The sequence below is a fragment of the Vitis riparia genome, chromosome 1 (genome assembly GCF_004353265.1).
Source record: "Vitis riparia cultivar Riparia Gloire de Montpellier isolate 1030 chromosome 1, EGFV_Vit.rip_1.0, whole genome shotgun sequence".
NCBI lineage: Eukaryota > Viridiplantae > Streptophyta > Magnoliopsida > Vitales > Vitaceae > Vitis > Vitis riparia.
In genome coordinates, this window is record NC_048431.1 from 1631607 (window position 1) to 1647428 (window position 15822).

At 32.7% G+C, this 15822-nt stretch overlaps 3 protein-coding genes across 3 annotated transcripts; 1 reads left to right on the forward strand and 2 right to left on the reverse strand.

Moving 5' to 3' along the window:
• Positions 1–704: 704 nt before the first annotated feature.
• LOC117924927 (60S ribosomal protein L27-3) lies at positions 705–1374 on the reverse strand. Its single transcript, XM_034843670.1, has one exon. It carries the CDS (start codon positions 1289–1291, stop codon positions 884–886), a length of 408 nt encoding a protein of 135 aa, XP_034699561.1. The 5' UTR covers positions 1292–1374; the 3' UTR covers positions 705–883.
• A 697-nt stretch (positions 1375–2071) lies between these two features.
• Positions 2072–10389, reverse strand: LOC117919256 (lecithin-cholesterol acyltransferase-like 4). Its single transcript, XM_034836393.1, has 11 exons — positions 9896–10389; positions 8670–8761; positions 7041–7159; positions 6551–6686; positions 6344–6395; positions 5717–5817; positions 4786–4968; positions 4297–4454; positions 4077–4131; positions 3843–3896; positions 2072–2697 (listed from the first exon to the last, which is right to left on the reverse strand). The coding sequence occupies exons 1-11, from the start codon at positions 10131–10133 to the stop codon at positions 2284–2286; spliced, it is 1602 nt and encodes a 533-aa protein (XP_034692284.1). The 5' UTR covers positions 10134–10389; the 3' UTR covers positions 2072–2283.
• A 3746-nt stretch (positions 10390–14135) lies between these two features.
• On the forward strand, positions 14136–15482 carry LOC117912674. Its single transcript, XM_034827362.1, has 2 exons — positions 14136–15103; positions 15211–15482. The coding sequence occupies exons 1-2, from the start codon at positions 14347–14349 to the stop codon at positions 15237–15239; spliced, it is 786 nt and encodes a 261-aa protein (XP_034683253.1). The 5' UTR covers positions 14136–14346; the 3' UTR covers positions 15240–15482.
• The last annotated feature ends 340 nt before the right edge of the window (positions 15483–15822 follow it).

The window sequence follows — 15822 nt, forward strand, 5'->3', positions numbered from 1 at the left end:
TAGTTACTTCCTCTGAAACAATAGGATTAGCCAAGGTCCATAACATCCACACTATCTAGCTAATAAAAGATAAAAAGGGACAGAAGGAGAGAAACAAAATAAAAAATGAAATAGGATAGAATATATAATCAACTCACCAATCTAGAAGGGGTCCGAACTTATGACATATCAAGCACTTTATTTTACAGCTCAAGCAATAATTAGAAGATGAGAGGGGGATCGTAAATCACAACCTTACATGTACCCATCTCTACTGCAAGCAGAAATCCTAATAAGAAAACATGGACTAGCAAAGCACAAGAGGTGGCACTGTTAAGGAGGTAAATAGTTTAAAGGTGGGCGTCTCTTCAGCTCCATATAACATCTGAAAAACGATTACTATAAGAAGCCAATAAAGAACAAGGGCGACTGAGCACAAATAATTCCCAAGTCATGACTTTACACCACCATTTGAGAACGGACTGCTATTTTCTTCACATTTCCCGTTTACAATGAAAATGCTATTCCATCACCATGGAAGCATTCAATTCATTTTAATGCATCCATACTTATAACCCTATTTAAAACAAAGGGATTCGTGTTAAGTTCACGAAAAAAAGGTATAAAGGAGTCCATCCCACTTGTTTTCCAAAAGCATCTGAAAAAGGGTTCCATTAATTTCGAACAAGCACGTGAACTATAAAACAAACCACAGAATCCAATAGTTAACAAAACCAAATAAACTCGAAATCGCAACCATATTAGATTTAACCAATATTGAACCAAATTCAAAACAGAAACTAAACTCCATCTCCATCATCTTAAAAATAACACATCAAAAAGACAGAATCCCTAAAACATAACAAGTCCGATTTGAGTTCATAGCAAAGAAAGCCTTAAGACCTCAGAACCTGAGCTTGGTAAAGAACCACCTGTTCTTCCCAGTCTTGAACCGCTCCTCGAACCTGGCCTTGGTCTCCTTGGCCGCCGTCACCTTCTTGTCCCTGCTCTGAAGTGCGTCGACGGTGACTACGTCCTTGAGATCCACGTCCAGGGTGTAGCGAGTGGGCATCAGGTGGTTGTAGTTGACGAGCTTGATGAAGGCCTTCACTCTCGACTTCTTCGCCGTCTTCTTCGCAGAGTCCTTCCGGATCACCTTCTTCGGGTACTTGGCAATTCCGGCGACAAGGCAGTGCCCATACGGCCGATCGCGGGTTCCGTCGTCGAAAGAGCGGACAATCACCGCCTTCCGACCGGCGAAACGCCCCTGGAGGACGACGACGGCCTTGTTTTGCTTGAGGAACTTTACCATTTCTGCTCTGAGAGAGAGAGACAACCCAAAACCCTAGCCTACCTGCTCGCTTTCTCTCCTAGATGGAAACCCTAGGTTTTGTGGCTGTAAGAGGCTTTTATACACTTCTTCATTTTATAACAAAAACCCTAATGAGTCTGAAATTACGTAATTGCCACTGACATAGAATGGGCCAACTTTGGGCCTTGTGAGCCCAGCCTGTTCTGTTCCATAGTAGAACAATCTGGGCCAAATTCATGACACCAAATTGGGCCAAGTTTAGGCTAAACTTCACTGGCATGGCTGATTTTGAAAAACTAAGCGCCTAACTGTAAACAATGTCCTAATTTTTTAAAAACAAGTTTAAATAATTTAAGTGTTCATATTTTCTGTTTTTAAAATAAAAAAACAATAATATCTTTCATCAAAATTTACATTTAAAAAGTAATGATTTCAAAAATTATTTAAAATTTTTTACTACTTTCCAAAATTATTTTTAAAAAAAAAAACTATTTTACTTATTTAAATTTTTAAACATGATTTTATTCTTGAAAACGATTAAGAAACTTTTTTTTTTTTTTAATAACTATTTTTAAAAACCCTTACTAAATAATCCACAATTATCATTAATTTTATGTCCTGCTCATTGCAGCTTTCTACATATTAAGAAGCACTTTTCCACTTGGTTTTAAAAGATAGTTGATTATTGTTAAAGCACTTTGAAGTAAGTGAGGTTTTAAAAGAAAGAAGTGAAGCTCCCACTAAAGCTTCCCTTAAAAGTGAGTCTTCACAAATATTATATATATATATATATATATATGCATATATTCATATATCCCATGAATGAATTTGTCCAGAATAGATCTTACATGAAACCCTTCTTCCAGAAACACTATATACACACGAGACACAAGGGATACCGGCTTCAAAGTTCAAACTGAAGGAATAGCAACTATACAGTAGAGACCATTGAATCCCAGACCTAATGACAAATTTTCACCACCAACTGGGTTTTAAACAGTTGCAGAAACGCTTATGGCATTTAGTTCAATGTGTCGCTTGCCCTCACTCTGGGGGTGAAGAGTGACGGTGGCTCGAGCCTCTGTCAGAGATGACTGATCAGAAACGGCTATTGAGCTTACCAGAGGCTTCCCGTTGTTGATGATGATATTGTCCTCATCGTTTGAGTCTCTAGAGATGATTTCCCATTCCTCTTTGAGGGAAGTCACCTGCAGGCCTTTCTCTTTGTGCCTCTCCATTTCAAATGCAGTGGGTAGGATCACGTAATCGTTTAGAGGATTGTAGTAAGGATCTGGGTCCCCTGCCTTCAGCCAGTGTTTTAGAATCCGAAATACATGCGGTTCAGCAAGGATTCCCCGGTGCTCACCAGGGACTCCAATCCTTGCTTCTGCAGTAAGCCCATCCGCCTGGAAACAAGAAGATGGAATAGCAGCTTAGAAAGACATTTCCAGTTCATGTTTGAAAATGTTAATAATGCCCCGATATGAACTAGGTTACAAGAAAGCAAAAAGTAGATCATTCTTGCTTGGAAAAAGACAACTATATAATAATAGATGGACAGCAAGGCAGCTTGTCTTTTCCCTTCCATTAATTATTTTATCTATTATGAACATTAATAATAGGCTAAGGGCTTAACTTTTCCCATTCACAATCACCACAGATGTTGTTCGTTATTTATTTGTTTTTGTCCATTTTTCTCATATTCAGCACTCATGTTGCTTTTACATCAAATGCTATCAATATAACAATAGGTTTACCGTTTACTTCCATAACTCATTCAGCTCGATATCCCAATCAACTCAAAAACTCTCCTTTAATTATGAAGTTTGGTACCCAAGATCAAGAACCCTATAATCCAGACATGATCTTATATGCCTCTTTAATACACATACACATATATTGTTTATAAAACAATATTATATCACGTTTCCCCTTTTTATCTTCAATGTCATGTTTAGTTCTAGAAAAGTACTAAGAAAAGAAAAAAAGATTAAAGAAGATGATTTTCTTATATTTAGTTTTACTATAGGAAATAGTAAAAAAATCAAATATAATTAAAATTAGCTAAAAAATTATACATTTTAGAATTATTTAATCTTATTATAAAAGAGTTAGAATAAGTTAAATGAGTTTGAAGTAGCATATAAAAATAATTTATTGAACTTAAATCTATTTTTTATTTTCCTTTTATTTTTCTTTTCTAGTTTCTTTCCCTTGCATTTTCCCTTAAATTTTCCAGAAACCAAACATAAACTAAGAGTTATAAAATATTCCTTTAATTTTGGTTTGCAAGAATGATATATGAATTTTGGTTAATTTGACTAGGCACCTTTCAGATCTCTTTAAAGCAATGGCATTTGACAAAATATAACTTTCATGGTAACCAACAAAAGGAGTTCCAAGAGAGATTCTATCTAATTAAACAAAAATCATGAAAAAGATATCCACTTCAAATGGAATATTTTAATGGATTATGTTCAAAGGTTATAAAAATAATCCAGTAAGTAAATTTTTAGATGAACAAGGACACCAGATGGAAAAGTTAACATACCATTGCTGATTCCACTGGAACAGTCCCATCACCATCAACGCATACATATTGAGCCTGAAAAATGAAAACACAAGTTAGGTTCTCTAACTTATTATTAAGAGCAAAAGATCTTATATCCCAGCACATACGCCCGTTCCAGATGAAACATGGAAAAATAAAAAAACAAAAGAAAAAGTGAAACCATCTTAACATTTGGAATGACGATGAGATAGGCATTCAGAAACTGGTAATGACCTGGACAAATTTTAATTGCTCTAGATCTGTAACAGGTTCTTCCACACTTCCATAACTGCAGGGCAATGAGTGGATGTTAGAGATGAAATAGGTGTAGAAGCAACCAGAATCGTACAATACCTTCTATTTTAGAATGTGTATCCAAGGCAAATCTAAAAAATAATCACAATGGTAAGTGGTTCAAATAAAGATGGGAAGTATTATATACAAGAAGCATTACCAAACACTATGAGGCGTCTCGAGGTTCATCCCATATATATTGTAAAATTTAACTTGAGAAGGAACCTTAGCACAAGATAAGATCTTGCGTGTTTCACAAGCCCATTGCAAGATCTCTAAATTGAAAGGTAGAGGAATGTCCAATCCATCGTAATTAACCTAGAATGAAAAATGTGAAATGTAAGATAATACTCCAAACAGACCAAAAAAGCAGATATCCTGATCTCTTTTCCAAGATATTGTCACTACCAATAATAGAAAAATATTTCCATTAAGAATAGTCAAGTTTTTTTTTCTCCATGGTGGATTTCAATTTTAAAATTTTAGTCTTTCAAATCCCAAAAATAAAGCTCAAGTTTGAAATTATCACCACCAAACTTTACTATCTTAAACTTGAGAGAAACTTGAGAAAAGTATCATCCTCTCTTGCTTGAAGATTATTTCTAGTTCCATTAATCTGCATTTGACACAAGAGGAGATCACAACTCACCGTATTACTGGAAAGAGCTTCCTTAAAAATTGGAACACTTTCTTCTGGGGAATAAGACTCCAGAACAATGTTAGAGTTACCATCCTTATCATGCTTCTCTCTCCAAATTTCCAAAAGTGGATTGTGTTCCCATTGAAAATCCGGACAAGCCATCAATTCATATATTGATGGACATTCAATAAGCTGAAAAATTGCAAAGAGAAATAAATATATAAATGAAGCAAACAACTTTTTCTTCTCTTTATTAACTACTAAACAGAATAAAAAAAGGGTCCAACAATTAGAGCCACTACAATAGTGAAATACTCTCTATGATGGAACAACCAACGCATTCAATAATCAGAAAATTAAAAGAAACTCTACAGTCACTTAAATGCTAAAACATTCTTGTACATGGCATAATAGCAGAATAAAATGCTAGCAGAACCAAGCAGCAATATCCAACAAGTCAACAAGATGTACTCCTACAGGTGCGATGCTCATTCTTTCTCTGCTCAGTAACTGAAACCAACAGGGTTTCCAGACTAGATGCAAAAGCAAGGGACCAGAATTGATCATGTTGGATTAGCATGCAAACATATGAATAATTCATGTTTTGATAAATAACAACAACAATTAAATCTATTCTCCATTCAGATTCACATCATTCATACAGCAGAATCTGCTTGATATGCACTAGACAGTTTTTCTTTTCTCTATGCTGATCCAGATAAAAGGAATAAGCACATAGGTGATTGACATTGTGATTAATTTTAAAGGTGTCACAAATAAATAAGTTTGGCAAAGGAAAGACAGTATCTGTAACAAACAAAAAGCAGCAACATAAAGATGTTGTAATTACAAAAGATATTCAATACTGTCATACACATGCTAAACAGAAAACTTCAGAAATAGACAACTCAAGTGCTGAAGAGAAGTCATAGACTCATACCAGCTGGTGCATGCTCCATTTTGATATAAAAAAATTCTGTTCCCAACCTTCCACAAATGACATTCCATTCAGAAATGTCGATGAGATATATCCAGGTGCACCTGTTCATACACAAACTTCTCAAAATCACAGATCCATAGACAGAACTTTTATTAAATAAGGTTTTCAATTCTCATATCAAATGAATTTGTAGAAATGGAACTTTAAAAGCAAAACATCAATTTAATCAGACAAGTTTTAAAAATTCAATGTCCATCAGACTTTTGACTCCAGATATGGAGATGAATTCTTAGAAGGTTATGGCTGTTTAGTCCACACCAATTAAAAAGTATAAGAAATGTCAGTAAGAGAGATAACATTCCTACAATGTAATGCACCTCTTTAACTCATAATATTTCTTCTATATGCAACTTGTGTATAGAAAATAGTTGCCCTTAGAAAAAATAAATGTTTAAAATATATTTTCAACCATTATAAGAACCTTATAATTTTAGGGACTAATTAATCGTTGAGTTGTAGAATCTGAGCCACATAAAATTCTTATTTCCATATCAGGATACTCAAATTTACACTGTCCAACATCTACAATCTTCTTACATCCCTTTTCAAGTTATATTGGCTCCTTACCCTGGAATGGTGCAGCAATTGCTATCCAGTTCTGCACATACTTCTCAAAGATCTGCAAAGCAAATAACATTAACATAAAACTATTGACTTCATACAGCATCTAGACGAAGCAACAATTTACAAAGACATGAACTGCTCAAACCAAACTCCTGAAATGGAAAGAAAATAACAAATAAAAGAAAGAAGTAAAGAATATGGATTCCTTACATCAGTGTGTAAACTCATGAAACATTTCACAAGTAGACCCCCCATAGAATGACTTATTATGTTTATTTTTTTTCCTCCTGAGGCGGTGTACACAGCCTCCAGTTTTGCAGCAAAGCGCTCTAGTGCTTCCTGAAACCTAGAAAACAAGCAGGTAGTCGCACCAATTCATCAGACATGAGAGTGAACTTCAAGCAGAAGAAATGAAACCATTTCAAAGTAGAACAAATTTTAATTTATAAATGCTTTTTCACATTAGCTATTTACTATATCATTCAGCAACATTACTCTTTAGGGTCAAAAGTGACAAACCACTTTACAATAACAGACTATGATCCAGCAAAAATATTCAAAAAAATTCAACGAGGATGTTGATTTAGCTGATCAAACCAATCTGCTAAACTAGCCTAACCAATGGCAAACATGGATCTATTGGAAAGGAAATATTTATTCAAACGAGAGTATTCAACTTAACATAAAGCTAGGCAAATACCTGTTACTTTGGCGGAAATCATAACCAAAACCAAATAGTGTTTTTCCCTCTTGAAAACCCCATTTCATCATTTCAACTATCATGTCATGGAAATAATAAACACAATCACGCCCAATGATCTGCACGAAAGAAATGGTTAAAATTCATCATGAGTTGTAATTTTTTCCGATCCAGAAGACTATTTTTTTTATAATATATATATATATATATATATATATATAATATAGATAAAGATAGGTGTGCATAAATTAATATAACAAAAAGTACACCAAAGTACAGAGGACATATACAAGGGGCATTCCATTTTCATTTTTAAAAAAATGTTTGGTGAAGGCATTCCAATATTATAAAACGCTTCTTCTTCTCATGTTATCCTTGGTCCTCGGCATTTTTGACCATGTGTCTGCTGACTCAAAATGGAATTTTATAATCCTAACTATATGGTTAATAACTAGATGCTGCTATATCAACATTACTGGTTTCAACCTTAAAGGTGTGAAGGAACACAGTACAAAGAATAAAGATGTGCAGGAAGGCAGCACATGTAAGAATAAAAATAAAGTGAATAAAAATAAAGTGTGACTATAAATAGACAAAATAGAATAAGATAATTAAAACTCTTCTGATAATGATAACAACAATAGCAACAAAAACAATAATGATAGTAATAATAATACAATGTGCCCATTAAAAGACAAAATAGAATGCAATAAGATAACTAAAACCCTTTTGATAATAAAAACAATAATAACAATAATACACAGTAATAAAGATGTGAAGGAATGGTGCAAATGTAACAATAAAATAATAGTGATAGTATAATAATAATAATATAATAGTAATAATAATATAGTGAATCTACTAAAAGCAAAAATAGAATAAAATAAGATAACAAAAACTTTTCTAATAATAAAAATAATAGTAATACAAAGATAAAGAACAAGAAAAAGCTAACTAAAATGCATATAAATCAAACTGAATTCATAAATTTCATGCCCAGGTGTGTCACTGTGAAGACCGGAGCAATCATAGAAGATATACTTGTTCCTACCACAGTTTCATGAGAATGGTCATGATATTGAATTGATGCGATTCTCATGTCATTGGAAATTTATCAAGAAGTACAACACTGTTGATGGACATTGTTAGTCTTATGGGCAATTGGCAGTAAAATTGTGGTAAACATAAAAGGTTAACACTTCCCCAACTTGGACTGCTTCATACAGTTTGATCAATAGAATTTTTGGAGTCAGTCCGAGAGCCCTTTCTATTACACTCTGGATGCTGACTAAAACTACCATAATGGACCAAGCTACGGGATTGAACTAATAAAATTTCTAAGGATGGAACAATTCCCATTAGTGATCACCACCAGCATAAATGAAGACACAATCTGATGCCATTTGACATATTTAATTCCAGTCCGTAAGTGATCTGCTGCATCATATTTATCAACAGCCACCTACTGTAGTTTATCATCAAGTATCCCATAAAAATTCATAGGAAAAAAGGGAAGGCACAGATGTTGAAAGGATAATGGTAAAAGCACCTTAGGCCTTTAAAGTTGGGACCCTTGCTAAAATGCAATACTAATTAATAATGATTAAAAAAATGTGAAGACATGCTTACCATTTCAGGATCCAAGACATCAATTGCATGCAATCCATATCTCTCTTCAGGGACCACAATATGGGTTTTTGGATCTAAAGATACTGTTTGACCTGATCCACGCAAAGAAGCCTTTTATCGTTATCTAAAAACTCATAATTCAAAATTGAATGATCCACAAAAGGAAATGCACACCTCGCAGAAATCACTAATAAACATTATAAATAAACACTCTTGACAGCTGTGCAGAGACAGAAATCCAATCTAGCGGGAGCAAAGAATAATGGATTTATTGGGGGGGGGGGGGGGGGGGGGGGGGAGGGAAGCTAAGGTCTTTTTGCTTTCTTTTTAATATCATTTTGTCTCTCTAAAGGAGGCGAAGGCTCCATACTACACGCCCCCCCTCCTTCAGAGTGTAAAGCATTCTTCCAAAACTTCAAGAAATTACTGAATATGGACAGGCACTGTAGTGTATAGATCAGTTAAATTTCATCACTACCATAACCAGCACTCATCTTATGGCATTACACAGACTAAAGGAGAAGTTTTTTAACAATTACCCAAAAAAAGGTGCATAAGAATGCAACTACATACATAGCCAATTTGTTATATATATATATTTTTAGCATCCAGCTGAGAATTTTATCAAACTGACGGCTAGGTTTTCTGATGTGTAAATTGAAAAAGAAAAATAAACAATGGTCATTCTGGAAAGAACTGAGAAAGTGCACCAAGAACCTGCTTCACTTTTTAAAAAGTAGTGCCAATAATTACCCAGAAAGTTAACGTAGGAACTGTTTAAATGTCACGAAAACCAGAAACTTTGCCTGGAAAAACAGACAAATTTTACTATTCTTTTCCTTTCCTAGCAAGTTTGGTTAAGATTTTGAATAATTTCCATTTGCCCAAATGCATAAAGACATAATAGTAAGATTGTCAATAAATTTGAAGTTAGGGACAAAATTTGACCACATCGAGTTTTGAACTTGCGTTCACATCATCTTCACCTCACAGAAACAGTCATCCACAAGCCTCCTACTTATCATCTCGGATGAAATTTAAAACTCACATTTACGTGCTAAAATCCAAGCAAGAGTACTTCAAAACAATCCAATCCAATTCAAACCAAACAACAACACGACAAGTCATAATCCATGAAGATATCCTAATTATCTTTCAAGCCCCATGAATTACAAATATCCATTTCTCCTAGGAAAAATAGAAAAAGAATATCCTTGAAAATATACCGGTAGAGGGGTCAAATCGCGACCAAAGCTTAGTCCGGAACTTGTAATCGGCACCGATTATCCGGACCCAAACCCGCTCGCTGCGACCATTGTCGTCGACGGCTTTCAGGATCGAACCGGCGATGCCGGGCACCAACAGAACCGGGTCAAGATTGGGGTCAACGTACGGCTGAGGTTTCTTAATCAGTTTCAACCATATCTCTACCGACTGCGCTATCTCCTCCAACAACACCGCCATCTCCGAAACCCTAATCGCAACTCAATTCCGACAAATGCATCAAACCTATCCCTCCGATTCCAAATTCTGAGAAACTTTAGCCGCAAGCGGATTCAAACTTGGTGACCACCAGACACGACGATCGAAAACTCGGGATGAATTTGAGATGAAAATCGGATGAAATCAGGGTTTGGAGACGAGTTGTTAATTGGAGAGAGAAGCAATAGAAACGTAAAGCCAAGGGAAACGAGCAACCATTCAAGAAGATGAAAGGCGACTGAAAATTATTTTAATAATATTAAATATATATAATTTTCGACTTTCGATCGTCAGCAGCAGCCAACTTTATCTGGAAGTTGGTCTTATTTCTTTATTTTTAAAATTTTTATTTTTTTATTCTCAACTCTTAGGAATATCCGCATACTCCAAAAATAATTCTTATCATTTAATTTTCGAGTATTTTAATATATTTCACGTCAGCAAATATTTGAGTTTTTGGAAAAAATAATGTTTCTTTTTTTCAAAAATATTAATTAAATTAAATAATATGGGTTGTAAAATAATGTCAAATTAAAGTTTATGGGCCAGACAATTTTTAATCTTCCCAAAGAAACCGTATTTATGAAGTTTGGTTTTAGTTTGAAAACTGACCAATATTGTAATTTTAGGATATGAAATAAAACAAACTTAAAATGATATTTAATAATGTTAAATATTAAGTTATGTTTTTTTTAATATTTTATTTTGATTAAGTGTCAAGAAATAAAGAAAATTGTATAATTAACTTAAAGTTTATCTTAATTTGTTAAATTGACACATTTATCTTCATTAGTTAATTTATTTCATTAATCTTTAAATTATAAATTTGTTTATTAAATATATTATATTTATATAAGATAATCTTAAAATATTTATTATAAAAAATAAGTCATAGTGTTGAATCATGGTTTTTAAATATATTTTTAGTAGATGTGGGCAAATAAGACAAAAATAAGTTAATTATTTTAATTTAATATTTAAAGTTATTTTTAACTTTAAGTTGTAATATTAAGTTACTTAATATAACATGTTTAATCTACTTCATGGCATATTAATCAAATAAGATAAACATATCTTATTATTAAACCTTCTGTCGCCTTTTTTCCCTTTTTCCAAATTTAGTATACTTAAAAGGAATACTAAATTTAATTCAACAATTATGTTATTGGGTGAATCTATGTAAGAACAATTATGCTTAGGGATAGATAAAACTGAAATTGGGCATAAAGTTGATAAAAATATATATATAAATTTAGTCAAAAAGCTAACAAAACATTTATAATTGAACTAAAGGATTTGATTTTATTGTAATGCCAAAAATATCCCAAAAAACATAGAAATTGTATAAAATGAATTTACGTAGTATGAATATGTTGTATCATTAACTATGCATTCTATTTGTTTTTTGTTTTTTGTTTTTTTTTTTCTTTAATTTTTTAACTATTAGTGATTAAAAAAAATTAAACAAAATGATAAAAATAAATAAATTAAACCTATAAAACTTTGATTGGAAAAGCTTATTTCAATATGTGACTTTAAATTATTTTTAAAATACAATTCAAGATTAAAATATTAAAATAATTATTTTTAAATGATTTCAACATGATTTTTTTTATTTCATATCATAACAATATGTATTGTATCAAAATCTAAAATATATGTAAAAATTATAGAAACAATGGTTAGGCCTCCTTATTAAACATATGAAAATTGTATCTTAAAAATGTTATTATTAATATTATATTTTAATGAAACTTTCATTAGTTACTTGTAACAATGTTACTAAAATGTTATACTATTAATAATAAAAAATAAGAAATAAAACTAAAAATAAATTTAAATTATAAAAATTACTTAAATTTTAACTTATTCAATTATAAAATATCAAAATTGAATTAGATTTAAAAAATTAAAAATATAAAAAGATATAACTAAATTATATTAATATTTTTATTGTGCTTTCCTTTATGAAACTTTTTTTAATGAAAAGGGAAATAGAAAAATATTAAAATAATTTTATAAAATAAATTAAAGAGGTGGAACAAAAGTGACATAGGGGGAGAGTATACCTAATAAAGAGCGGAGAAAAAAAGAAAAAATTACATAAAAGTCAAAAAAATGAGATGTATAAGGCCTATAGTTTATATCATATGGTCTGCATATTATATATGTATATAATGTCTATACCATGTAGAACAATACCATAAAATTAGGGGAAAAAAAACATAGATATAAATCTCCCAAATGAAGATGCACGCATATATGTATATGATATAACATCATGAAAATGAGGAGTACTATATATAAATATGTAATCCCCCAGGACTGCTTCTTTCCATGTCTTCTCTTTTCTTCAACCCTAATCATTCTGCAGAAAATCAAAAGAAAACCAAATAAATTACTGAAAAAAATAATATTATGTAAATTATTATCACAATGCTAGTTAGACCTCTCTTAAACCCTAATCATCACTCTTCAAATATGATAAACTAAGGAAAATACTGATTTTTTTTTTTCTATGGATGACATGATATGATTATGCGATGATCATGAGCTAGCCAAGAAAAATGAAGTGAAAAAATGTTCCTTGGATTATTATATATGGTGAGGATGATTGAACTTACTGTGGAAGTAATGCCTATGGAGCCAAATCCAAGGTATTGGAAGGTGAAGTCCTGGAGGTTGGGGTAGGTTGGCTAGGGGCGGTAAGAGTAGAAATGAGGGGGGAGCGTGGCCAGTTGAAAGACACTGTTGTGTTGTTCTTCTCCACTGAATGGGAACTTCTCTATCATTGGCTTCAGCTCAATTCCCAATTGTTGCTGCTGCTGCTTTATTGCTGCTGCTTGCTGCTTTTCCTGGATTTGACCATCCATTTTCTGTTAGATTAATTTTTGTAATTAATCTATAATTTGGGCCACACATGTAAATAATTAAAATGTGTGTGCTATCATTTAATTAAGCCTAAATATAGTGATCTAATTAATAATTGATTAATGGCTTAAGGGTATAATTGTCATGAGATTATTGTGTAGATACCATTAGATAATTATTATTTCTATGAGGGGCAGAAATATAATTGTGATAAAATTAAAACTGCCCTAGCAGTTTATAAATAGGGTTATGGTCCCCATTCTACCACTACGCATTCCAATTTCCGAAAATCCTCTCAGAGAGAAATTGAAACAGAATCTAGTGGCCAGAATTGGAAGACCATCTCAAAGGGTTTTCTTCCTATAAGGTTTCTCTTTCAATGGATTCAGGTATGTTTCCGCTATTATTTTTCTACTCATTTTTTTTAATCAGGAGATTCCAGTATAGATGAAATTAGGGTATTCATCTTGGTTGATTTTAACAAGAATATTCCAGTATATATGAAATTAGGGTATTCATCTTGGTTGAGTTATAACAAGAAATATTCCAGTATATATGAAATTGGGGTATTCACCCTTGGTTGAGTTATAACAAGAAATATTCCAGTATATATGAAATTGGGGTATTCACCTTGGTTGATTTATAACAAGTGGTATCAGAGCCAACTCCTTGATTAATTTTTGAGTTATTATTTTAATATATATATATATATATGTCAATGGATTAAGATTTATGAAATATTGAGTTGATAAATTTTTTTTTTTTTTATTACTATTATTATTATTATTATTATTTAATAGCATTTTATGATATTAATATTTAAGTTATTGATCTAACATTTTAAATAGGCTAATTAAAGCGGAAAATCACCAAAGTGACATCTTTCGTGTAGATTAGTCTGTTCGGGGTGTTAGATATTTGTGTGTATGTGATTCATGCGGGTATTGACTGGCCCAAAGGAAAGTTAATATTTGGTCAAATTGCATACATACCTGTGATGATAAATATGTGATGATTATAAAGGTAACTTAATGTGAATAATAAATCAATCCAAAGATAGATTTATTATTTGACATAACTTATCATCAATGTTTGATTACTACAACAAGAGTACCACTTACAGTTAATATTACTGTCCAAAGACTTGATATTAATGTTGTGCTAGGTATCTTGAAATGTCATAATTTGCTTTTAAATTTAAAGATTATGTGTTTAATTGCTTATTTTATGTGAGCATGATGGTTTATTTGATTCATTTTATTTTGTTCTGGATTCAGCTTTTATATCAACTACTTCTATATCTGCCAACATCAATAATGTCCCTATGTTAAATGGGACTAATTTTAAGGACTGGAAAGAGAATATGATGATTCTCTTAGGCTGCATGGATATAGACTTAGCCTTGAGAATGCCCAAACCCGATGAACTCAATGAGCAAAGTACTCAAGAGGATGAGGTTTATTGGGGTAAGTGGGAACGTTCAAATAGGCTAAGTCTTATGATCATGAAGCGCGGAATTCCAGAAGCTTTCAGGGGTGCGGTAACCGATGAGGTTACTAATGCCAGTGACTTCCTTGCGGAAATTCAGAAACGTTTTGCCAAAAACGATAAGGCTGAAACGAGCACGCTTTTAGCAAGCTTGATTTCAATGAAGTATAAAGGCAAGGGTAATGTTCGGGAGTACATCATGGAGATGTCTCATCTTGCTTCAAAACTTAAGGCTTTGAAACTTGAGTTATCTGATGATTTACTCGTGCATTTGGTTCTCATCTCTCTTCCTGCACAATTTAATCAATTCAAGGTCAGTTATAACTGTCAAAAGGATAAATGGACTCTTAATGAGCTCATTTCATTCTGTGTGCAAGAGGAAGAGAGATTGAAGCAAGACAAGACCGAAAGTGCTCATCTAGCTAGCACTTCCAAGGATAAGGGCAAACGAAGGAATAAGGATAATAAGGTTGCTGCTTCTAATGGCCTAGAACAAAAGAAACAGAAAGTTGAGGTAACATGTTTCTTCTGTAATAAGCCTGGACATACTAAGAAGGAATGTACCAAGTATGCTGCTTGGCGTGTTAAGAAAGGTATAATTCTTACTTTGGTCTGTTCTGAAGTTAATTTAGCTTCAGTATCTAGAAACACATGGTGGTTAGATTCTGGTGCTACTACTCACATTTGTGTTTCTATGCAGGGTTGCCTGAGTTACCGAAAACCAAGTGATGCTGAAAGATGCATCTATGTCGGAGACGGTCAGTCGGTAGAAGTGGAGGCAATAGGGCACTTTAGATTATTATTGAAATCTGGTTATTTTTTGGATTTAATAGATACTTTCGTTGTACCGTCTTTCAGACGGAATTTAATTTCAGTTTCTGTTTTGGACAAATCAGGTTATTCTTGTTCATTTGGAAACAATAGATTTGCATTATCTATTAATTCAAATATTGTAGGAACCGGTTTACTTAATGTTTATGATAATCTATATTTGTTGGAAACTGTTCCGTCCTATAATGAAACCTTGCATGTGGAATCACGAGGTACAAAACGTAAATTGAATAAAGATAATTCGGCCTCATTGTGGCACAAACGCCTAGGTCATATCTCTAAATCTAGAGTTGAGCGACTTGTGTCCGATGGGATTTTAGATTCACTTGACTTTTCAGATTTTGATATTTGTGTTGAGTGTATTAAAGGAAAACAGACCAAAACAAAGAAATTAGGTGCAAATAGAGCCACAGACGTCTTAGAATTAATTCATACAGATATCTGTGGACCATACCCTACGGCATCTTGGAATGGTCAACAG